Genomic DNA, 25,104 nt, shown 5'->3' on the forward strand with positions numbered 1-25,104 from the left:
TTCCCTTGTTAACATATTGAATTGCACCCCCTCTATATAGAATGAACTCCCTCAGCTTCATAGAGTCCAGTGAAAGCTGCTGAATAATGTTCCCTTGTTAACATATTGAATTGCACCCCCTCTATATAGAATGAACTCCCTCAGCTTCATAGAGTCCAGTGAAAGCTGCTGAATAATGTTCCCTTGTTAACATATTGAATTGCACCCCCTCTATATAGAATGAACTCCCTCAGCTTCATAGAGTCCAGTGAAAGCTGCTGAATAATGTTCCCTTGTTAACATATTGAATTGCACCCCCTCTATATAGAATGAACTCCCTCAGCTTCATAGAGTCCAGTGAAAGCTGCTGAATAATGTTCCCTTGTTAACATATTGAATTGCACCCCCTCTATATAGAATGAACTCACTCAGCTTCATAGAGTCCAGTGAAAGCTGCTGAATAATGTTCCCTTGTTAACATATTGAATTGCACCCCCTCTATATAGAATGAACTCCCTCAGCTTCATAGAGTCCAGTGAAAGCTGCTGAATAATGTTCCCTTGTTAACATATTGAATTCCACACCAGCGCTTTGTAGTTCTCCAGATACTTCATGAAAAACTGACAAACTGAGCAAGTGAAACGCACGCAGCGCAGGCCACTGCGTCTTTGCAAACCACGTCTCATAATCGCAGGACTTCCGTGAAACGGGAAGTTTTTTTACCCTACTCTCTTGCCCCCATTCACCCTGCCCCAGCGCATTCCTCCCCTACTCTTTAGCCCCAGTAGAGCTACCCCCTTGCCACCCTCCCTCCTACCCCATGCTGTTACCCCCACTACCCCCTCCCTCCTGCTGCCCCCACACAGTTATGGGGGACTTGTGCAACACTCCCAACCTCCTTCAATGGAGGAAGTCAATCCTGCCAACGGGGGAAGGAAGACGGGGGTCGCGTCAATGGGGGCCCCCCCCCCCCCCCTTACCCCCCCCTCTTACCCCTGTTGAAGTAGCCCCCGTAGATGCCCTGTTTGAGGTCGAAGACCCTCTCGTTGTTCTCCATCAGCCCCCCCAGTTTCTCCGCGAGCTGGAGGGCCACGTTCTGCAGGGAGGTGGGCTCAGTGCGGTGCATCATCACCGTCTGAGTGGGCTGGTCCAGCGAAGCCTGGAGGGGGCGACAGAGAGGCTTTCACAGCGCCTGCACACCAGTTACAATGCTGTGGCATTGCTCAGGACCGGTCTAGGTTACTTTATTAAACTGCAGCACTGTATTATTCAGGAAAGAAGAATGATCACATTACCCCAGTACTGGCAGCCCTACACTGGCTTCCTGTACAGTGTGGGGCCGAAGGTCATGCTTATCACTCACACACCATTTAAAAGGGTACGCAAGGACCTTTTTATTTTATTTTGCTACATGTTCCCATTTGTCGCTACAACTGTTTATGTAAGGTGTGTGTATTGTTTTAACGCTTTGCGGTCTATTTATTCAGCCCTTGTCAGGCGCATTGGGTCCAGTTTATTTTCACACGTGCTGTTTAAAATATATATTTAATTACAGCCGTTGCCAATTTTTTTGTTATTTTCTCCCAATTTAAAATGCTCAATTATTTTTAGGCTCAGCCCACCGCTGGCACCCCCCGCGCTGACTCGGAAGAGGCGAAAATGAACACACGCTGTCCTCCGAAGCGTGTGCCGTCAGCCGCTCGTTTCTTTACACGCTGCAGACTCAGCCTCCTCAGAGCTACAGCGTTGGAGGACAGCTCCGGGCAGCTTAGAGGCAAGCCCGCAGGCGACCGGCCGGACCACAGGGGGCGCTCACTACTGCATCTCCAGCCACACCCCTTGTTCACTGTATTTTTCACATACCTCTTTATAGACGTGCTCACTGATAAATCCTCTCCTGATCACTCGTTTTATCACCAAACTCCTCAATAATGTGATCAGAGTCATTATTTTATTGCTGTAACATCTCAGAAAGCTCTTCAGATGTCCGTGATGTTCTTTGAGCGCTGGATGCAGAAGCAGCTGTCTCCTTTGTTTGTGTCTGTGTTATCTCTGTAGTGGATGGGACTATGAGATACACACTTTTTTTCGGCTCCTGACGGTCTCACTCGGCTACTGAAAGGTTTTCTCTGCTTTTTCCGGAGAAAGGTTTTCTCTGCTTTTTCCGGAGAAAAAACGAATAGAGACCTGCGCTTGACGTTTTTTTGATGACGTGGGACAGGGTCCAGACGTCGGACTGGAAAGGGTTAACTATTTACTTATTTATTTTTACATTTTTGACCACTTTTTAAAAGTTTTTAAATTGCATTCCCTGCCTCAAGATGGCTTCCCATGTACCCGTGCTCAGAACTACATTTCCCATCATCCTCCTGCTCACTGGTAAATCCATCTCTGTTGCATATGTGAGCAGGAGGATGATGGGAAATGTAGTTCTGAGAGGTCCATGCAGGTACATGGGAAGCCAGCTTGAGACAGGGAATGCAGTTTAAAAGCTTTTTTTAAAAAGTAGTCAAAATGTAAAAAAAACAAACACACACACACACACCTTACGTTAACAGTTGTAGCAATACATGGAAACACGTAACACGATACAATATAAAAGGTTCTTATGTACCCTAAACGGTTTGGCTCCTTCACATTCAAATGCTATACCGAGCATCAAAAGAAACTTATCACTATTATAACACATCCATTTTTGAAAAAAAAATAAGGTTTATAAATGGACATTGACGAATTGTTTTTGGTTTCTTTTTAAATCACTAGATCACTCATCCTTGACCACGACACGCTGGAGTGACTGTGACAGAATGAAAAAGTGAAGGAATGAAAAAGAAATTACAGGGATGGGAATCAGACTCCCGCTGCACAGCAGTGTGATCCAGTCCTGGTTTCACTAGGAGTTTAATAATCAGACTCCCGCTGCACAGCAGTGTGATCCAGTCCTGCTTTCACTAGGAGTTTAATAATCAGACTCCCGCTGCACAGCAGTGTGATCCAGTCCTGGTTTCACTAGGAGTTTAATAATCAGACACACCTGAGCTTGTTTCCTAGACACACTGGGGCTGATCAAGCTGGTAGTAAAACCTGGACTGGGTGACACTGCTGTGCAATAGGTGTCTGATTCCCAGCCCTGCAATAATAAAGAAACAATGGAACGAAATGAACACTTTACCATGAGCTCTTCGCTGATGATCATCTTGCTGATGATGCTGTGGACCGTGTGCAGCTCCAGCATGAACATCTCGGACAGCATCCGCATACTGCAGAGACAGGGGGACAGACAGGGGACAGGGAGGGAGAGAGGAGGGGGGAGAGAGAGAGACAGAGACAGGGAGACACGAGGACAGAGTAACAAAGGGAACATAGGGAGACATGGGGGAGAGGAGAGGAGAGGTGGGAGAGAGAAGTGCGAGGGAGCAAGAGAGAGAGGACAGCGAGGGAGAGAGGAAAGCAAAGGAGAGAGGACGTGGGAGCGAGAGAGGAGAGCGAGGGAGAGAGGGGAATAGGGAGAGAGGAGAGGAGAGAGGTGGGAGCAAGGGAGAAAGAGGGGGAGAGGGAGAGGAGTCAATGAAATAAGCCTGTCAGTGACATCCACCCCCCATCGCCACTGCTGCAAATCCAGATGATTCAGAGCTAGCAGTGTGATATAAATCCGATGGCCGTGACGTACATCAGCAGCACGTGCCTGCATGTTTCTCAGCTGTGTCTGCGTTTACCTGATCGCATCGTAGACACTGCTGTAGGTGAACAGATAAGTACGCAGAGATTCCTCCTGGATTTTCCTGCAAAGAGAAAATAAATTAAAAAAACCTCTTGCATGGCTAGCATGTATCCCCAGCATCTATCTCCCTCCACAGAGGGAAGGAGACGCTTCTTCACATGGAGAGAGTGGGGAGGGGGGTGGAATGGGTTTTTTCAAATTGGACCCCACACGTGCCTGACAAAGGGTTAAAAGTTGCAAACACGTTTGTACTACTCAAAGGTTGAAGACCTGGACAACCTCGAAGGGGCTCTCTGAGAAATTCTTCTCACTGACAATGCAAGCTTCAGCAACCAAATCCCGCCCCAGTCTCTACTGCACTGCAGAGATGGAAAGAAGACTCCCGCTGCACAGCGGTGTGATCCAGTCCTGGTTTCACTAGGAGTTTAATAATCAGACACACCTGAGCTTGTTAGCTAGACACACTGGGGTTGATCAAGCTGCTAGTAAAACCTGGAATGGGTGACACTGCTGTGCAACAGGAGTCTGATTTCACTCCCTGCTCTGTGTACTGACCGCTCTCTCTCCCTCTCACCTGACCAGCATCTCGGTGACTCTCTGTGACTCTGGGAACAGGTCCCACACTTTGCTGTTCATCTTCTCGTTGATGATGTAGGCGTGGCAGGTCTTCCAGTCTCCCATCTTCATGGCCTTCGAGGCGGCCACAACGTGCTCTCTCATGCTCTCGGGAGGACCTGAGGGGAGAGAGAGGGAAAGAAAAAGGGAGGAAAAATAAGAAAAGGAAGAGGAAGGAAGGATGGGATAGTTAGCCACTAGCACATTTTGTTTCCAGAATGCTTATCATTAAGGGATGAATTATTGCACACTGTTTCAGTTTGGCCTGTGGTTAATCACCCCTTGCTTACCCAGCAGCAGCAGCTCTCTTTCATTCTCCCTTTCCATTCCTCCCTCCCTCCCTCTCACCAACTTGTGGCTGCCACACCACCCCCTTTACCGCCCTCTCCCCCTCTCTTACTCAGCAGTGTCTCCCTCACTTTCTCCTTCTCTCCACCCCCTCCTCCTCTTTTACTCAGCAGTGTCTCCCTCACTCCTCCCTCCCCTCCTTCTCTTACCCAGCAGTGTCCGTCTCTCCCCCCTGTCTCTTACCCAGCAGTGTCCGTCTCTCCCCCTCTCTTACCCAGCAGTGTCCGTCTCTCCCCCTCTCTTACCCAGCAGTGCCCGTCTCTCCCCCTCTCTTACCCAGCAGTGGTCTTACCCAGCAGTGGCCGTCTCTCCCCCTCTCTTACCCAGCAGTGTCCGTCTCTCCCCCTCTCTTACCCAGCAGTGTCCGTCTCTCCCCCTCTCTTACCCAGCAGTGTCCGTCTCTCCCCCTCTCTTACCCAGCAGTGTCCGTCTCTCCCCCTCTCTTACCCAGCAGTGTCCGTCTCTCCCCCCTCTCTTACCCAGCAGTGTCCGTCTCTCCCCCTCTCTTACCCAGCAGTGGCCGTCTCTCCCCCTCTCTTACCCAGCAGTGTCCGTCTCTCCCCCTCTCTTACCCAGCAGTGTCCGTCTCTCCCCCGTCTCTTACCCAGCAGTGGCCGTCTCTCCCCCTCTCTTACCCAGCAGTGGCCGTCTCTCCCCCTCTCTTACCCAGCAGTGTCCGTCTCTCCCCCTCTCTTACCCAGCAGTGTCCGTCTCTCCCCCGTCTCTTACCCAGCAGTGGCCGTCTCTCCCCCTCTCTTACCCAGCAGTGTCCGTCTCTCCCCCCTCTCTTACCCAGCAGTGTCCGTCTCTCCCCCTCTCTTACCCAGCAGTGGCTGTCTCTCCCCCTCTCTTACCCAGCAGTGGCTGTCTCTCTCCCACTCTGAGCTGGTGGTGGAATTGCTTGCTGATCATTCTCCTGCGCGCATCGAACTCGTGCGCTGCCATGTAGGGAATCTCCAGCAGCATCGCGGAGACGAGATACACGCACTCCAGCAGCTCCAGATTAATGTGCATATGGAAGGGGACCTGAGAGAGGAAACACATAAAATACTACACAGCTACCCAACACAGAGTCTATATAACACTGATATAAAACCCTGGACAGAACTACAGCAGCTACCCAACACAGTGGCGTCTATAGAAAGCTGTAATCTAGTGCGCTGACATTGCCCGCTGTGTGCTGGGCAGAGCCTGGCTGTGCTGTGCTGTACACAGGGCAATGCTGGCAGGACCGCACTGTATAACACTGATATAAAACCCTGGACAGAACTACAGCAGCTACCCAGCACAGTGGAGTCTATAGAAAGCTGTAATCTAGTGCGCTGGCATTGCCCGCTGTGTGCTGGGCAGAGCCTGGCTGTGCTGTGCTGTACACAGGGCAATGCTGGCAGGACCGCACTGTATAACACTGATATAAAACCCTGGACAGAACTACAGCAGCTACCCAACACAGTGGAGTCTATAGAAAGCTGTAATCTAGTGCGCTGGCATTGCCTGCTGTGTGCTGGGCAGAGCCTGGCTGTGCTGTGCTGTACACAGGGCAATGCTGGCAGGACCGCACTGTATAACACTGATATAAAACCCTGGACAGAACTACAGCAGCTACCCAACACAGTGGAGTCTATAGAAAGCTGTAATCTAGTGCGCTGGCATTGCCTGCTGTGTGCTGGGCAGAGCCTGGCTGTGGTGTGCTGTACACAGGGCAATGCTGACAGGACCGCACTGTATAACACTGATATAAAACCCTGGACAGAACTACAGCAGCTACCCAACACAGCAGCGTCTATAGAAAGCTGTAATCTAGTGCGCTGGCATTGCCCGCTGCACACAGGGCAATGCTGGCGGGACCCCACACTCTCCTGTCTCTTCAGCAGCCCTTATCCCACACTCCCTCTTCCCTCTCCTCTACCTGTCTCCTCTTCTCGATCTTCTCTTGCTCCGGGTTCCTCTCTTGCATGTTCCTCATCAGCAGCCCCTGCCCCAGGAGCTCCTTGGCTCGGCCGCTGGACTGGATGTCCAGCAATGCATTGTGGGCGTCCTTGATCATGCCCTGCCTGAACGCACAGATTCCCAACTGCACCATAGTGCGATTGTACAGGATCTGTGAGGAGAAGGAGGGGGGGGGGGGGGGGGGAGAGGAGAGAGAGAGAGAGAGAGAGAGAGAGGGGGAAGAGAGCAAGAGAGAGAGGAAGGGGAGAGAAAGACAGCGCGAGTGCGAGCAAGAGAGAGAGGGGAGAGAGAGGGGAAGAGAGAGCGAGGAGGGGGAGAGGCAGACAGAGAGAGAAAGAGCAAGGGAGTGAGCGAGCCAGAAAGAAAGAAAGCTGTATTGGTTAGTGATTATTATTTACTAGTGTTTATTGGCCATATATTACACACACACACCCCAAGTCAACTTATGATGACCTTACCCACTAACTAACACAGAGTAAAATGTATTTTGAGGGGATTATTCATGAAGTCGTGCAATCTCAATAAATACTGGACCATCTTTAATGGTACCATTTTAACTAACGTTCCTTTGAGCTGCTGCACAGCCACGCGCACGCACTACAAGATACTGAACGCGCCTAGCCGATATTCGAGGTATCACACTGACTCCTATTCTGTTAAAACACTCAATTGTTAAACTCTGTGAACGTGTTAAAACTTCCAATATAAAAGCCGTACAGATAAATCAAAACAAGGAAATGCACGAATAAGTTTGCTCGATATTATAGGCACCTTTTGGATTTGTAGCTGGACTGGGGTGTTGCAACCTGCATAGCTTTGCATTTGCTTTCTAAGCGCGAAGACGGCAGGGCTAGCACGAGAGTGGATAATGTTGGGTTGGTTTTTGCTGTGTATAGTTTCCTAGGAACTGAAGGCATTGCAATCTGTTAGTGGAAGCTTTAAAAGAGACAGACGAGCTGTGCAGCGAAATTGCTCTGCGTGTTTCGGTACGTATGCATCTTGACCATTGCCTGTGTGCATCTCTCTCTCCCTCCCCCCCCCCTCTCTCTTCCCCCTCTCCCTCTCTCTCTCTCTTGCTCTCTTCCCTCCCCCCTCGGTGTGTCTATTCTCCAATCACCTGTACAGGTGTGTGTGACACTTTCTAGCCTCTCTCTCTCACTCCCTCTCCCTCTCTCTCCCCACACAGGTGTGTGTCTATTCTCCAATCACCTGTACAGGTGTGTGTGACACTCTCTAGCCTCTCTCTCTCACTCCCTCTCCCTCTCTCTCCCCACACAGGTGTGTGTCTATTCTCCAATCACCTGTACAGGTGTGTGTGACACTCTCTAGCCTGCGTTTACCTGCACAGGTGGGTCTGCGTGCTGGATGTTGTCCTGCAGGTGGCTCATCAGCATCAGGTCCCGGGCCTGGTACCAGCGGTTGTGGAGGGCGTGGTGATAGATGTGGCAGAGGATGGCACAGGTTCTGATCCGGTCGGTCCGGTCCTTGGAGTAGATGAACTTGCAGAGCCGGTCCATCAGAACAGCGCTGTCCTCCCCCTCGCTCTCAGCCTGGTCCTGCTCCGACTGGAAGGGAGGAGGGAGGGAAGAACGTATTCTGAGTGTCGGGCGTGTCTCCCTCGAGGGTCCGGGAGGACCATCAGGCACATTTAACAGCGAAAAATGAGATCGCTAACGACTTCAGGGTCCAGAAGGAGGTTTAACTGGTTCAATCAAAACATTTAGAAAAGGGCTTGGAATAAATGCTTTACTGTATTTTTCTAAGCGTCGGGTATGTCTGCCTCTAATCGTTTTGAGAGCGTGTTTTCGTTGTCTTTCCAGTCCGGACAGGATTTATCAGTGTGCACGTCTATAAAGAGGTATGTGAAAAATACACCGAACAAGGAGCGGGGCTGGAGATGCAGTACTGAGTGTCCTTTTGCGATTCAGTGCCTTTTAAACCCGTTTTACTCTGAAAAAAAAAAATATTATAAACAGCGCGTGTGAAAATAAATTGGACCTGACGCGCCTGACAAGAGCTGAATAAACAGACTGCAAAGGGTTAACACTATACTTGGGCTAACACTATACGGGCTCTCCGGTGCTGAAAACTTTCAAAACCAGTTTAGCGGCACTTTTCAAAAAGCGATTCTTATTTTTATTGCACCCCTGCTCTTTGCTGGGTCTGGTCCCTCTGCACTCCTGTACCTTGGACTCCTCCGCCCCCTGCTGGCTGGCGAGGGCGCGGCGGTGGGCCTTGTAGTCGAACTTGTAGTAAGTGTGCATGATCCTGCGCAGGTAGACACGGCACACCTCCTCTGTGCTGCCCTTCTGTTCCAGGTACTGCTGGAGCCGGTCCACAATCTGGCACACCCGAGCCTCATCCTTCAGGTTATCCACGTACTCTGAGAGAGAGAGAGAGTGAGGAGGAGGGAGACGGTGTAAACTTTACAGCTTATCAACAGAGAGAAGCAGAGAGAGAGAGAGAGAGAGAGAGAGAGAGAGAGAGTGAGGAGGAGGGAGACGGTGTAAACTTTACAGCTTATCAACAGAGAGAAGCAGAGAGAGAGAGGGAGAGAGACAGTGTAAACTTTACAGCTTATCAACAGAGAGAAGCAGAAAGAGAGAGGGAGAGAGAGAGAGGGAGAGAGACAGTGTAAACTTTACAGCTTATCAACAGAGAGAAGCAGAGAGAGATGGAGAGAGAGAGAGACAGTGTAAACTTTACAGCTTATCAACAGAGAGAAGCAGAGAGAGAGAGAGAGAGAGAGAGAGGGAGAGAGACAGTGTAAACTTTACAGCTTATCAACAGAGAGAAGCAGAGAGAGAGAGGGGAGAGAGACAGTGTAAACTTTACAGCTTATCAACAGAGAGAAGCAGAGAGAGAGAGGGAGAGAGAGAGAGAGAGAGAGATGGACAGTGTAAACTTTGACATATCAACATAGAGAAGTCAGAGAGAGTCTCTTCTCTCTCTCTCTAAACTTTACAGATTCTCTCAACATTTGAAATGTCGAGAGTTGTCGTCTCTCTTCGCTCCCCTACCTCTCCTCTCTCTCCCTCCCCTCTCTCTCTCACTTTGCTGTCAATAGTTTGTCTCTCCCTCTCTCGTGTCAACATATTTGAAATGTCGAATAGTTGTCGAGGACAGTGTAAACATTTTGAAGCTTATCAACACAGTGAACTCTTCGATGAGAGGGAGAGAGACAGTGTCAAACTTTGACATTTGAAATGTCTGTCAACTTCAAACAGAGAGCAGAGAGAGAGAGGGAGAGAGAGAGTGTAAACTTTACAGATTATCAACACAGAGAGAAGCAGAGAGCGATCGAGAGAGGGAGACAGTGTAAACTTTACAGCTTATCAACACAGAGAAGCAGAGAGAGAGAGGGAGAGGGAGACAGTGTAAACTTTACAGCTTATCAACACAGAGAAGCAGAGACAGAGAGAGAGAGGGAGAGAAGAACTGTAAGCTAGCTAGAGTTAACGAGATAGTGTCAATCAGTGCTACTCAACTCTGGCCCTTGAGATTCAGTCCAGGTTTTTACTCCAAGCTGGTTATAATAAAATTAGCTTAAGGTTCTAAGAGGGAATTAACTGATTTAGAACCTGGCTGGAATAAAGACCAGGACTGGATCAGATCTCAAGGGCCAGAGTGGAGATCCACTGGTGTAAACTTTACAAGTTAAACATACTGAGAGAGGGGGGGAGGGGGAGAGAGATCCACTACAAAAAAAAAAGTGTGAATTTTACAAAGATGTGTAAACTTTACAGGTTTTCAACATACTCCGAGGGGATGTGTAAACTTAACGAGAGGGGAGAGGTGCAATACTGAAAGGGTAAACTTTAAGTTATCAATCTATTGAGAGAGAGAGATTAAAAGTTTTAACTTCACAAACTTTTACAGGTTTTTCACATGCTCCGGGAGAGGGGTGTGAACTTTACATGGGTTTGCAGAGACGTAAACTTTACATGCTTTGACTTAAGAGATTCAAGCAGAGTACTCAGAGCTGTAAGCTTTAGTCTTGCACAAACACAGGGCAGACGGAGCGGTACCTTGGGAGTGGGGGTCGGTGTTCTGCATGATTTTGGAGAATTCTTCGTCCATTCGTTCCACCAGAGTCAGCATACAACCACGCACCCTAAAGGGCTGGACAGAGAAAGAAAGAAAGAGAGAGACGGGGAGAGTTGAATCACTTACCTTAGAGGTCTATAGCAAAGAGAACTCCACTCTCAACAATGCAGAGCTGTATAGAGGTCTATAGGAAAGAGATCTCCACTCTCCACACTGCAGAGCTGTATAGAGGTCTGTAGGAAAGAGATCTCCACTCTCAACACTGCAGAGCTGCATAGAGGTCTATAGGAAATAGATCTCCACTCAACACTGCAGAGCTGTATAGAGGTCTACAGGAAAGAGATCTCAACACTGCAGAAGCTGTATAGAGGTCATAGAAAAGAGATCTCCACTCAACACTGCAGAGCTGTATAGAGGTCTACAGGAAAGAGATCTCAACACTGCAGAGCTGTATAGAGGTCTATAGGAAAGAGATCACTCTCAACACTGCAGAGCTGTATAGAGGTCTACAGGAAAGAGATCTCCACTCTCAACACTGCAGAGCTGTATAGAGGTCTACAGGAAAGAGATCTCAACACTGCAGAGCTGTATAGAGGTCTATAGGAAAGAGATCACTCTCAACACTGCAGAGCTGTATAGAGGTCTATAGGAAAGAAATCTCCACTCTCAACACTGCAGAGCTGTATAGAGGTCTATAGGAAAGAGATCTCCACTCTCAACACTGCAGAGCTGTATAGAGGTCTATAGGAAAGAGATCTCCACTCTCAACACTGCAGAGCTGTATAGAGGTCTACAGGAAAGAGATCTCCACTCTCAACACTGCAGAGCTGTATAGAGGTCTATAGGAAAGAGATCTCCACTCTCAACACTGCAGAGCTGTATAGAGGTCTATAGGAAAGAGATCTCCACTCTCAACACTGCAGAGCTGTATAGAGGTCTATAGGAAAGAAATCTCCACTCTCAACACTGCAGAGCTGTATAGAGGTCTATAGGAAATAGATCTCCACTCTCAACACTGCAGAGCTGTATAGAGGTCTACAGGAAAGAGATCTCAACACTGCAGAGCTGTATAGAGGTCTATAGGAAAGAGATCAACACTGCAGAGCTGTATAAAGGTCTATAGAAAAGAGATCAACACTGCAGAGCTGTATAGAGGTCTATAGGAAAGAGATCACTCTCAACACTGCAGAGCTGTATAGAGGTCTATAGGAAAGATCTCCACTCTCAACACTGCAGAGCTGTATAGAGGTCTATAGGAAAGGGATCTCCACTCTCAACACTGCAGAGCTGTATAGAGGTCTATAGGAAAGAGACTCTCAACACTGCAGAGCTGTATAGAGGTCTATAGGAAAGAGATCTCCACTCTCAACACTGCAGAGCTGTATAGAGGTCTACAGGAAAGAGATCTCAACACTGCAGAGCTGTATAGAGGTCTATAGGAAAGAGATCACTCTCAACACTGCAGAGCTGTATAGAGGTCTATAGGAAAGAGATCTCCACTCTCAACACTGCAGAGCTGTATAGAGGTCTATAGGAAACAGATCTCCACTCTCAACACTGCAGAGCTGTATAGAGGTCTACAGGAAAGAGATCTCCACTCTCAACACTGCAGAGCTGTATAGAGGTCTATAGGAAAGAGAACTCCACTCTCAACACTGCAGAGCTGTATAGAGGTCTACAGGAAAGAGATCTCAACACTGCAGAGCTGTATAGAGGTCTATAGGAAAGAGATCTCCACTCTCAACACTGCAGAGCTGTATAGAGGTCTACTGGATTACCTGGTCTGAGATGACTAGATTCTCGCTGTCCTCCGCGATGTTTTCTCCGATGAAGATGTTCTGGTTCTCAAACAGGATGTCAAGAAGCTCGTCAATGCAGTCAAGGCACGTCTTCCACATATCAGCCTGAGACGCACACACATTGGGATTATTGATTGATTGATCGATTGATCGATTGATCGATTGACTGATTTCCCCCTGGGATCTCCGAGGCCAGGCTGGCTCTTACCTTCATGAAAGTGGCCAGGTTGGGATTGTAGTCGTACAGGGAGGCGATGATGTTGAACTTGATCTTCACCAGGACCCCCTGCCCCAGGTTATTCTCAGCGGAGATCGTGGCCAAAGTGTGGAGCATCTCAATCTGGGCAGCCCTGAGAACAGACGAGCAACAAAAAAAAAAAAAAAAGCATTTCAATTCTCACCTTCTTTTATCCTTCATTTCTACATTCCCCCCTTACTGCTTCGAGGAGGGAAATAAGACTCAAGAGTTTTGTAGCTTAGTAATTTCATTTGCACTTACTGTAAGCTACAGAAGTATTTAAATATTGATTCCTCATTGTAAACCTGAAGCTGAGAAAGACTTCTAGTGGAAACGTTTGCCATTGAATTTACACTGAAGACGCTGAGAAAGGCTGACAGCTTGAGTTTAGTTCACCTGTCTGTTCCCTTCTTTCCTCTGGCCTGCAGGATCTCATGCAGTTTTTTCAACACCACGGCATTGTTGATTTCTGTGCCCTTAGCAAACATCTTGGGCTTTTCCTAGAGAGACGGAGACAGGGAGTGGCTCAGTGACAGGGGGTCAGTTCCCCTTTGATCAATTCCAAGTCCTTCAAGGAGTTGCAAACAAGAATAACATTTTCAGCCACTCTCAGTAAAGAGACCTGTCTTTCTCTCACTGAATGTGTTGTATAATAAAAATATTTTTCCCCTCTCCGTCACCCACTCTCTCTTTCTCCCTCCTTACCTTGGACATGGGTGCTCCTCCCTTCACCTTCTCCCACTCCCCCTCTCCCTCCGGCTCTGCCCCATCCCCCTCCTCCTCTTCCTCCTCCACTCTCTTCATCTTCCTGTCCTGCTTCTTCTTGGCCTTGTCCTCCTTCTTCACGATCGCACTCTGTGCCTCGTCACTGGGTGTCCGGCTGGGAGGGGGGGGAGAGAGACGCGGGGGACAGGGTCAACAGAGAGGAGGCAAAGACAGCCCTACACACACACACAGACAGCCTGACACACACAACGACTCTCACTTCTTTAAGAAATGAGAGGCCATTGAGTGATCTCTCTCCACACACAGAGACAGAGATGCACACTCTCTCTTCTCTCTCCAGAGACACAGATGCACACACTCACTCTCCACAACACACTCTCTCCAAACAGTCAGACAGACGAACACACTCGCTCTCTCTACACACACAGACAACCAGACTGACATACACAAAGACTTTCTTTCACATCTAAAAAACAGGAGGCCACTGAGCTCTCTCTCTCTCTCTCTCTCCACACACACACGCTCTCTCGCTCACATCTTCAGGAAGCGGGATGCAATGGAGATGTTCTTCCCGTCCTCGTCGCCGCTCTCCGAGTCATCGCTGTCCTCATCGGGGCCCCAGTCTTCATCAGAGGAGTCATCTTCATCATCCTGAGAGAGAGCGAGAAGAGACAGAAAGCAAGACATTACAACACAGGTCTCTCTCTGTAAACTGACAGAGTTATCACTATTATTAAAATTATGCATTTATTTGGCAGACACGTTTATCCCAGGTGACTCACACAGGTGTCACAGGGCAGCACAGGGTTACAGTGCAAGCTTCATATTGAAACACAGTGTAGTTTACATGCTGTGTATCATAATAATAACACTGCTAGAATCCAATATGAACTAGAATGCTGTGTATAATAACACTGCTAGAATCCAATATGAACTAGGATGCCGTGTATAATAATAACACTGCTAGAATCCAATATGAACTAGGATGCCGTGTATAATAATAACACTGCTAGAATCCAATATGAACTAGGATGCCGTGTATAATAATAACACTGCTAGAATCCAATATGAACTAGGATGCCGTGTATAATAATAACACTGCTAGAATACAATATGAACTAGGATGCCGTGTATAATAATAACACTGCTAGAATCCAATATGAACTAGGATGCCGTGTATAATAATAACACTGCTAGAATCCAATATGAACTAGGATGCCGTGTATAATAATAACACTGCTAGAATCCAATATGAACTAGGATGCCGTGTATAATAATAACACTGCTAGAATCCAATATGAACTAGGATGCCGTGTATAATAATAACACTGCTAGAATCCAATATGAACTAGGATGCCGTGTATAATAATAACACTGCTAGAATCCAATATGAACTAGGATGCCGTGTATAAGAATAACACTGCTAGAATCCAATATGAACTAGGATGCAGCAAGTTAGAATCACAGAGAGTTATCTCTACAGTGACAGCAGTGCTATAGTGCAAGGATAGCGCATCAGCTGAGGGTCCAGTGACGTGGTGCTGAGGTCAGGCTACTGTCCATTCTGTGATAAAACGAGTGATCAGGAGAGGATTTATCAGTGTGCACGTCTATAGAGGTATGTGAAAAATACAGCGAGCAAGGGGTGGGGCTGGAGATGCAGTACTGAGTGTCCTTTTGCGATTCAGTGCCTTTTAAACCTGCTTTACTGGGAATAAAAAAGGCCAGCACTTAGCACCAGGTCTGATCGCTCCCCCACACAGCGGCGCTGAAGGGCCTCACCTCTCCCTTCAGGAACTTCCGAGGGTCAGGAGGAGCCTCAGCGCTCTTTTTCAGGAACGCACTGGCGGACATGACGACATCCCCCTCCTCCTTCTCCTCTGTACTGTCAGCAGAGTCTGGGACCAGACAGAGAGAGAGAGAGAGAGAGAGAGAGAGGAAATCAATACAGACGGGCAAGGGGGTTATCTGTTTGTACTGTCTCTCGATTTTATTTTGTCATCCCAATAAAGCCTTTTTTGAATTTGAATTGAAAAAAAAAGACAGAGAAAAAAAACAGAAATCAATAATAATAAAAACAGGCAGAGTGGAGTTCAGGTACAGAGGAGAGAGGCGGTACAGCTTTGCATCACCCTGCAGAATGAACTCCCTCAGCTCCATAGAGTCCAGTGAAAGCTGCTGAATAATGTTCCCTTGTTAACATATTGAATTGCACCCCCTCTATATAGAATGAACTCACTCAGCTTCATAGAGTCCAGTGAAAGCTGCTGAATAATGTTCCCTTGTTAACATATTGAATTCCACACCCTCTATATAGAATGAACTCCCTCAGCTTCATAGAGTCCAGTGAAAGCTGCTGAATAATGTTCCCTTGTTAACATATTGAATTGCACCCCCTCTATATAGAATGAACTCCCTCAGCTTCATAGAGTCCAGTGAAAGCTGCTGAATAATGTTCCCTTGTTAACATATTGAATTGCACCCCCTCTATATAGAATGAACTCCCCCAGCTTCATAGAGTCCAGTGAAAGCTGCTGAATAATGTTCCCTTGTTAACATATTGAATTGCACCCCCTCTATATAGAATGAACTCCCTCAGCTTCATAGAGTCCAGTGAAAGCTGCTGAATAATGTTCCCTTGTTAACATATTGAATTGCACCCCCTCTATATAGAATGAACTCCCTCAGCTTCATAGAGTCCAGTGAAAGCTGCTGAATAATGTTCCCTTGTTAACATATTGAATTGCACCCCCTCTATATAGAATGAACTCCCTCAGCTTCATAGAGTCCAGTGAAAGCTGCTGAATAATGTTCCCTTGTTAACATATTGAATTCCACCCCCTCTATATAGAATGAACTCCCTCAGCTTCATAGAGTCCAGTGAAAGCTGCTGAATAATGTTCCCTTGTTAACATATTGAATTGCACCCCCTCTATATAGAATGAACTCCCTCAGCTTCATAGAGTCCAGTGAAAGCTGCTGAATAATGTTCCCTTGTTAACATATTGAATTGCACCCCCTCTATATAGAATGAACTCCCTCAACTTCATATAGTCCAGTGAAAGCTGCTGAATAATGTTCCCTTGTTAACATATTGAATTCCACACCCTCTATATAGAATGAGCTCACTCAGCTTCATAGAGTCATAGAGTCCAATTTATATATTTATATATTTTATTTAATGTCTGAATCCTAAAATTCTAGGAGATGCAAAACATTTGGCCAATGGGAAATAAATAAAACACATACAAGATGACTTGGGTTTGAGAAGAAACAGACATATATAAAATAACACACAAGTAGACTGAAGTGGGTGAAATCTCTATACAATAGGAGTCTTATTACCATCCCAGATAGTAATAATAATAATAATAATAACAATAATAATAATAATTCTCACCATCAGAAACTTCACCTTTTTCTTCCTCTTCATCAGCAGATTGCTCAGGGTTCTGAAAACGATATTTATAAAATTTTATAAATAAATACGTTTGCAAACAAAGTTGCTGCAGATGTATTTTAGAATATTTTGTTTCGGTAACAACTTAAAAAAAAAAAAAAAAAAAAAATCAACAAGATTATTATTATTTTTCTTTGTAGTGTGTGTTTGAATGGCTGGTGTATTAGAATCAATGGAACTATACACCTGTGTGCGCGTCTCTCTCTCTCTCTCTCTCTGTATATGTATATACCTCCATAGTGTGCGATCTCAGTCTTGCAGTCCTGGGTTTGTGTGTGTGTGTCTCTCTCTCTCTCTCTCTCTCTGTATATATACCTCCATAGTGTGCGATCTCAGTCTTGCAGTCCTGGGTTGTGTGTGTGTGTGTCTCTCTCTCTCTCTCTCTCTCTCTCTCTCTGTATATACCTCCATAGTGTGCGATCTCAGTCTTGCAGTCCTGGGTTTGTGTGTGTGTGTGTCTCTCTCTCTCTCTCTCTCTCTGTATATACCTCCATAGTGTGCGATCTCAGTCTTGCAGTCCTGGGTTTGTGTGTGTGTGTGTGTCTCTCTCTCTCTCTCTCTCTCTGTATATACCTCCATAGTGTGCGATCTCAGTCTTGCAGTCCTGGGTTTGTGTGTGTGTGTGTCTCTCTCTCTCTCTCTCTCTCTCTCTCTCTCTCTCTCTCTCTCTCTCTCTCTCTCTCTCTACTCTCTCTCTATACCTCTTTGTAGCGTGTGATCTCAGTCTCGCAGTCCTGGGGGGTGTGTGTGTGTGTCTCTCTCTCTATACCTCTTTGTAGCGTGTGATCTCAGTCTCGCAGTCCTGGGGGGGTGTGTGTGTGTCTTTCTCTCTATACCTCTTTGTAGCGTGTGATCTCAGTCTCGCAGTCCTGGGGGTGTGTGTGTGTGTCTCTCTCTCTATACCTCTTTGTAGCGTGTGATCTCAGTCTCGCAGTCCTGGGTGTGTGTGTGTGTGTCTCTCTCTATACCTCTTTGTAGCGTGTGATCTCAGTCTCGCAGTCCTGGGTGTGTGTGTGTGTGTGTGTCTCTCTCTATACCTCTTTGTAGCGTGTGATCTCAGTCTCGCAGTCCTGGGGGTGTGTGTGTGTGTCTCTCTCTCTATACCTCTTTGTAGCGTGTGATCTCAGTCTCGCAGTCCTGGGGGTGTGTGTGTGTCTCTCTCTCTCTATACCTCTTTGTAGCGTGTGATCTCAGTCTCGCAGTCCTGGGGGGGTGTGTGTGTGTCTTTCTCTCTATACCTCTTTGTAGCGTGTGATCTCAGTCTCGCAGTCCTGGGTGTGTGTGTGTGTCTCTCTCTCTCTCTATACCTCTTTGTAGCGTGTGATCTCAGTCTCGCAGTCCTGGGGGTGTGTGTGTGTGTGTGTCTCTCTCTATACCTCTTTGTAGCGTGTGATCTCAGTCTCGCAGTCCTGGGGGTGTGTGTGTGTCTGTCTCTCTATACCTCTTTGTAGCGTGTGATCTCAGCCTCATAGTCTCGGTTGTATTTCCTGATCTTCTGTCTCAGGGTGCTCAGAGCCTTCGCATTGTTCTTGTTCATTTTCTTCTTGCCTTCCTTGTCCTCCCACAGCTGAGAGGGGAGAGAAAGGAGAGAAAAAGGAGAGGGGGAAGAGAGAGAAAGTAGGAGAAAGAGCAGATAACAAGAGAGATGGAGAGGAGAAGAGAGGGGGGAACAGAGAGATATTACAGAAATGTTTTGAGATACAATAAAAGTAAGAAGGTAAACATGTTGCTTTTTTGACGCTGTAGATGATGGAGTGTGTGGTTTGTCGGGGGTGCAGTCTACCCTTGATGGGTATTGTTTTGGGGTGCTCCTCACCTCGTTCAGGTAGTCTTCCAGGTCGGCTAGGAGGCGCGTGTAGAAGGTGGGCACCCCCTCTTTGTCCACGATGCTCTTGGATTTCAGGAACGCTTTGCAGAGCTGCTCGAACTCCTCCAAGCATTTCGACATGTCTCGAATCTTCATGGCATTGCGAATGGTCTTGATCAGATTTGTTAATTCCTCAAACCTGGGAGCCAGGGGGGCAGGAGATTGGGGGTCGGTTTTAAATTCTTTAATCTTTAAACCTATCCATTAAAGCCTACAAAGGAGCACGGTCCAGGTTTCTCCTTGTCCCTAGAACAGCGGACCGCTCCCAACTGCGATCGTGAGAACGAGCGAGGGGCTACTGCTTCCATCAGCGGAAGATGAAAGTACAAACCACCACAAGGGGCACTCAGAGCAGCTACCTCGGAAAGACTTGCAAAACTCAAAAATTACAGCTGCAGCCCACTGCTTTTCAAAAACGCCACACGAGAGAAGAACACTGCGACACATCGAGAACGACGCCTCTTTTAAAAAAAAAAAAGATTATAGCCCAAGACATTTCTGATAGGCAAAACCTGCACATCGTGTTCCGTGTTTTGTGACCTCATGGCTGCGTTATGTACTTTTTCTGTTAAAATATGCTCAGAGTGCTATCAAGTGTATTTAAACTTGTACTTATAATTAAGTACAATTATAAGTACAACTGGGGCCAAACCTTTTGCATCACCCGCAATTCTAGGACTGAGACAATTTAAAAATAAATTACATATTTTTATATATGTGTGTGTGTGTGTGTGTGTATATATATATATATATACACACACACAGTTTATTAATTACTTGACCTTCGCTCTCATAGTTTATGACCTTACAGAAACACTAGATGGAATTATTTTCCTGTATGTCATTGAAGCCCATCTATTAATAATTTAGCGAGAGACAGAGAGAGAGAGAGAGAGAGAGAGAGCGACCCTGGTGTAGACACCCTGCAGCATGGGGTACAAGCACTCATGTCTACTGTAAATAGAGAGGGAGAGGGAGGGAGGGTTGTTGTATTGTATTGTCTGGAATGTTATGTAATAGTATTCATTGTTGAATTGCTTTGGCAAAACTCAACTTCATTTTGTCATGCTAATAAAAGCATTTTTTAACTAAATTGAATCGAGAGAGAGAGAGAGAGAGAGAGAGAGAGAGAGAGAGAGAGAGAGACAGACAGACAGACAGACAGACAGTCAGAGCCGACTAATCGCGTCGCGATACTGACAAATCCCGGTTGCTGCTGAAAGGGATACAACTCCGGGAGACGGTTCATCCCAGCGCTGTTGATGTCGTTTAATTGGGAAGTCCTTTGTTAATTGGGATGCAGTATTTTGAAATGATGAAGGGAGCTCGCTTTTCAGAGCAAGGCGGGTCGCTTTGCGCAGAGCAGCGAGTGCGTGATCACACTGACTCGAGTACATTGAGGAAACCACGCTGAACTCTTAGAGGAGGAGCGGAAGGAGGAGGAAGAGGAGGAGACTCCGCTGGATTCTCACGCTGCTCTTGCACAGAAAGTTGGCGCGTCAACATCGCAGGGGCGATTCACTTTGTTTAGGAATAATAAAAACATGAAGTCGTGTTTTAAATGATGCGTTTAATATTTAATCATCACATGATTTCATTCCTTATATTTTCATTAAGAATCAAAAAAGTCTGACTTGGGTCGTCTCCGCTGCCTCTTGTTTAATTGGGACAGCCGCTCATTCGGGACACTTTCCTTCTCCGGAGGCGTCCCGAGAAAGCGACGCTGACTGTATATGAACATTATTTCGATTACTTATCATCATGTAAATCAAAGAAACCACAAAATGATCAATCGCAACTATGTCTACCTGTATCCATAACACTAGTAAAGTATATTGTGTGTTAGATTTCAAAAGGTGAATTTGTCAGTTTTTCGTTGTGTATATGAGAAGCTACAACGGTGTGTGATTCAATATGTTAACAAGGGAACATTATTCAGCAGCTTTCACTGGACTCTATGAAGCTGAGGGAGTTCATTCTATATAGAGGGGTGTGCAATTCAATATGTTAACAAGGGAACATTATTCAGCAGCTTTCACTGGACTCTATGAAGCTGAGTGAGTTCATTCTATATAGAGGGGGTGCAATTCAATATGTTAACAAGGGAACATTATTCAGCAGCTTTCACTGGACTCTATGAAGCTGAGGGAGTTCATTCTATATAGAGGGGGTGCAATTCAATATGTTAACAAGGGAACATTATTCAGCAGCTTTCACTGGACTCTATGAAGCTGAGGGAGTTCATTCTATATAGAGGGGGTGCAATTCAATATGTTAACAAGGGAACATTATTCAGCAGCTTTCACTGGACTCTATGAAGCTGAGGGAGTTCATTCTATATAGAGGGGGTGCAATTCAATATGTTAACAAGGGAACATTATTCAGCAGCTTTCACTGGACTCTATGAAGCTGAGGGAGTTCATTCTATATAGAGGGGGTGCAATTCAATATGTTAACAAGGGAACATTATTCAGCAGCTTTCACTGGACTCTATGAAGCTGAGTGAGTTCATTCTATATAGAGGGGGTGCAATTCAATATGTTAACAAGGGAACATTATTCAGCAGCTTTCACTGGACTCTATGAAGCTGAGGGAGTTCATTCTGCAGGGTGATGAAAAGCTTTTGGCCAGCGCTGTACAGGTGGTTTTGCTGGTTTTTCAGAATTGTCTGCAGGTATAACTGGTACACACTGGTACTCAGTGTTCGGTCTCACCTCTTGTCCTTGGCGCTCCGCACCACTCTCTTAGTGTCCTCCTCCTCATCGCTCAGCAAGATCGCTCTGCAGAAAGGGAAATGCATACTGCTGGGTTAAACATAACGAGACATACAGAGAGACACAGACAGACATAGTTATAGAAAGGTAGATAAAGCTATATAGAGATAGACAGAGAGAGACACAGAGACACACAGATAGACATAGGTATAGAAAGACAGACAGAGCTATATAGATAGAGAAAGAGATAGATAGATAGAGACAGAGCAATAGAGATAAATAGCGAGACAGATAGATAGATACAGACAGACAGACAGAGATACACAGATAGAGATAGATATAGATAGATACAGACAGATTCACAGATAGACAAAGATATATAGATAGATACAGAGATACACACAGATTCAGATAGAGATAAATAGATATAGACAGATAGATAGACAGATACACACAGATAGAGATAGACAGATATACAGATAGATGCAGACAGATACACACAGATAGATTGATATATAAAGATAGAGATACAGATAGACAGATAGAAATAGATACACACAGATATAGATGTGTCACTTAAGGAGAAATTTGTGGTTTTGCACAGGGTTAAAAACAGCTTTGTAAGCAGCAGGTAGAAGTTGCACGCCTGGTTTCAACAGACAGACTTGCGGTTTCACAAGAGAAACGAGCAAACAGTCGTTGAAGCAGGAACGCGGAAACAAAGTCGGGGACTCTTGGACAGAGGCGTCTGCTAAACAAGCAAGCAGATAGCTTCTACACAGACGAGACACACAGGCAGGACAGACAGAGCATAGGCAGACAAACAGGGTTGGGAAGAAGACTCCCGTTGCATAGCGGTTCGATCCATTCCTGGTTTCACTAGGAGTTTAACTCTTTGCGGTCCATTTATTCAGCGCCTGTTTATATTTTAGACGCACTGTTTAACCAATATCATCAAAAAGACATCAAGCACAGATCACTGAAAGGTTTTCTCTGTTTTTTCCAAACGAAACGACTAGAGACCTGGGCTTGACGTCTTTTTGATGATGTCGGACAGGGTCCAGACATCGGACTGGAAAGGGTTAATAATAAGAAACACCTGAGCGTGTTGCCTAGACACACTGGGGGCTGATCAAGCTGGTAGTAAACCTGGACTGGGCGACACTGCTGTGCAATAGGAGACTTATTCCCAGCCCTGCTTAAGGACTGACAGAGTATACCCTTATGGGACAGAAAGACCAAGGCAGGCTTAGGAAGACCAGTCTCGGAGCTAGACAGACAAACAGACAGAGTCAGACTCACGGCTTGGCGTAGGTGGCTCCTGCCTGTTTGGGCGCGAGTTCGTCTCCCGAAGACGATTCTTCAGACTCTGTGTCTGAGCCCGTGGCGAAGAAACGAGACATGGTGGCGCCAAGCGATGGAGTCTGTGGAGAGAAAGAATTGAGCAGCCACCAGAGATGAGGACGCAGGGAGACAGAGAGACAGAGAGGTTAACCCACGGGCTCCCAAACTGTGGACCGCTATGAGAGAAACAGTCTATATACATTCTCTCTCTCTCAACAATATTATAGCAGCTGTCCTGCATAGTAACTCTAAAAAACAAAAACTCAGAATCTAGTTTATTTCGGTCAATGCAACACATTTTTTCAACCGTTCTTCCAGGACACTGTCGGTCACAAGACTGCAGCGTTTAATCTACCGTTACAGACAGCTGCGTTCTTCACGTCCTGTAGTTCTGCTTTTATTCATTCAGAATCTTCTTAGAGGTACCTGTGGCTACTGACAAGCAATTGCTTGTCACGCTGTCGCAGAGGGCAACGACCACATAATTACCTCTGACTGAGGAATCGGTGCCTTCATCGTGCCCTCATTCTGCGCGATTCAATTGTAATTTTCTTTTTGTTTGTTTTAACTGCAATCAACTCTAATGATTACTCCATCTAACTAATCAATTAAATCAGAGTAGCCCTAAATTGTATATTTGTTTTCAATATTAAATTTGATAATTGTTTTTGCAACCATCATATATATATAAGGTGCATCAAAAGAAACTTTTCACTATTATAACACATTTATTTTTGAAAAAATATAAAAGGTATGATGGCCATTGATGAAATGCTTCTGGTTTCTTTTTGATCACTCGATCGTTCATCCTTGCCCACGACACGCTTGAGCGACTGTGACTGAAGCTCTTAATCACCTGATTAGCGAGACAGTTGACTGGACGCTGGATAGGGAGTGATTGCAGCTGTTGAATTGCAAGCTTGAATAAAAGCAATAAAGAAAAAGTCACAGAAAAACAACAACATGTCACATCTGTCGAGAGAGCAGCGCCTTCGTGCGATCTGCATGTTGGAGGCTGGGCTGGGGCAGCGGGCTGTGCCTCGCCGTCTCGGGCGCTCACAGCCAGCGATTTCAAACCCGGCGAGACGGTATAACCAGACCCACTCTGCCAATGACAGCCCACCAACCGGGAGACCAAGAGTCACAACACCTGCCGAGATGGACAGATCATTCTGCAGCATCTTCGTCATGTCAGCTGTTAATCAGCACAATAGAAAGTCACTGCCCCTGCTCTGAAACTGAGTGTCATTTTTTCGATCACAGCTAGTGAAGTTTATCCAAATATAAGGGATCAGTTTCTTCTGAGGCTCAAATATAAGTTTCTGTTGATGCTCATATATAAGAATATTTGTTATTATAACTCAATCTTTATTTTTACCTAGCACATTTCACAGTGGACCATCATCACAAAGCACTTATATATATATATATATATATATATATATATATATATATATATATACACACACACACACACACACACACACACACACACACACATTTGCAGACATAAGTATCGACACCCTGTATATGACCCAAGGTTATTCACTAATGTATTAATTTATTAAAATAAAACTGTTTGTTAAAACTATACTTCCTAGTCAGAGAAATATCTCAGTGGTGAGTTTGGGGCTGACAGCAGTTCAAGGGGGTTTACATATATTACCAAAAACTTATAACACGTTACACCTAACTTGAAATCTGTAACCGTCTAAGAGCTGAAAACTATTTTAAAAGGGTCTAATTAAGCACATTATCACTTCAATTAAGGGTCTTGTTAAGTAATAGCGAGCTTGGTTGGGGGGGGGGGGTCTGAAAAAACACTGACTGTCCGCCAACACACACAAACCACTAGGAGTACACACTGAAATATTGAAGATAGGGTTATTCAAATTTCTATCAATATGGCAATCGATACATTATGAAAAAGAACACGTGTGTGCAAGTTGAAAAACGCACACAGTTTAAGTGGAAGACGACAATAATAATAATAATAATAATAATAATAATAATAATAATAATAATAAATAACAACAACATTTTAAAAGGCAACAATACGAAGATGACACAATGGTTCAGTAAAATCCTAATTTATTTAACATGGCAATGATGCAAACACATGATTAAACCACCGTCATAAGAACACCACACATTAAAACAGTAAATAAACATTATATTATATTATATTATATTATAACACACGAGTTTCGGTCGCTTTTATTTCAGATGCGGTTTGCAGCGGCCAGGCCCCAGGAGCCTGCGCCTCGCCAGGAACACACAACCGGGCTCTGGCGTT

At 45.8% G+C, this 25,104-nt stretch overlaps 1 protein-coding gene across 8 annotated transcripts in view; it reads right to left on the reverse strand.

Annotated features, from left to right (window-relative positions):
• The window catches only part of eif3c (eukaryotic translation initiation factor 3, subunit C), a 29,061-nt gene that overhangs the window by 3,760 nt on the left and 197 nt on the right, over window positions 1-25,104 (reverse strand). For 6 of the 8 annotated variants that reach the window (XM_041238823.1, XM_041238821.1, XM_041238819.1 and 3 more), the window contains exons 2-21: window positions 22,767-22,888; window positions 21,465-21,530; window positions 18,700-18,889; window positions 18,325-18,450; window positions 16,824-16,875; window positions 15,206-15,321; window positions 13,959-14,074; window positions 13,403-13,577; window positions 13,094-13,197; window positions 12,668-12,809; window positions 12,439-12,564; window positions 10,642-10,735; window positions 8,800-8,996; window positions 7,954-8,178; window positions 6,573-6,764; window positions 5,518-5,689; window positions 4,275-4,434; window positions 3,696-3,761; window positions 3,152-3,239; window positions 973-1,138 (exon numbers count right to left, since the gene is read on the reverse strand). In XM_041238823.1, the coding sequence (XP_041094757.1) occupies window positions 973-1,138; window positions 3,152-3,239; window positions 3,696-3,761; window positions 4,275-4,434; window positions 5,518-5,689; window positions 6,573-6,764; window positions 7,954-8,178; window positions 8,800-8,996; window positions 10,642-10,735; window positions 12,439-12,564; window positions 12,668-12,809; window positions 13,094-13,197; window positions 13,403-13,577; window positions 13,959-14,074; window positions 15,206-15,321; window positions 16,824-16,875; window positions 18,325-18,450; window positions 18,700-18,889; window positions 21,465-21,530; window positions 22,767-22,867 (2,674 nt within the window). In that variant the 5' untranslated portion in view covers window positions 22,868-22,888. Of the gene's footprint in view, window positions 1-972; window positions 1,139-3,151; window positions 3,240-3,695; window positions 3,762-4,274; window positions 4,435-5,517; window positions 5,690-6,572; window positions 6,765-7,953; window positions 8,179-8,799; window positions 8,997-10,641; window positions 10,736-12,438; window positions 12,565-12,667; window positions 12,810-13,093; window positions 13,198-13,402; window positions 13,578-13,958; window positions 14,075-15,205; window positions 15,322-16,823; window positions 16,876-18,324; window positions 18,451-18,699; window positions 18,890-21,464; window positions 21,531-22,766; window positions 22,889-23,664; window positions 23,728-25,104 lie in introns of those variants that run through there. The other 2 variants (XM_041238817.1, XM_041238824.1) reach the window with 2 other exon arrangements.

Source organism: Polyodon spathula, chromosome 50, assembly GCF_017654505.1.
Source record: "Polyodon spathula isolate WHYD16114869_AA chromosome 50, ASM1765450v1, whole genome shotgun sequence".
Taxonomy (NCBI): domain Eukaryota; kingdom Metazoa; phylum Chordata; class Actinopteri; order Acipenseriformes; family Polyodontidae; genus Polyodon; species Polyodon spathula.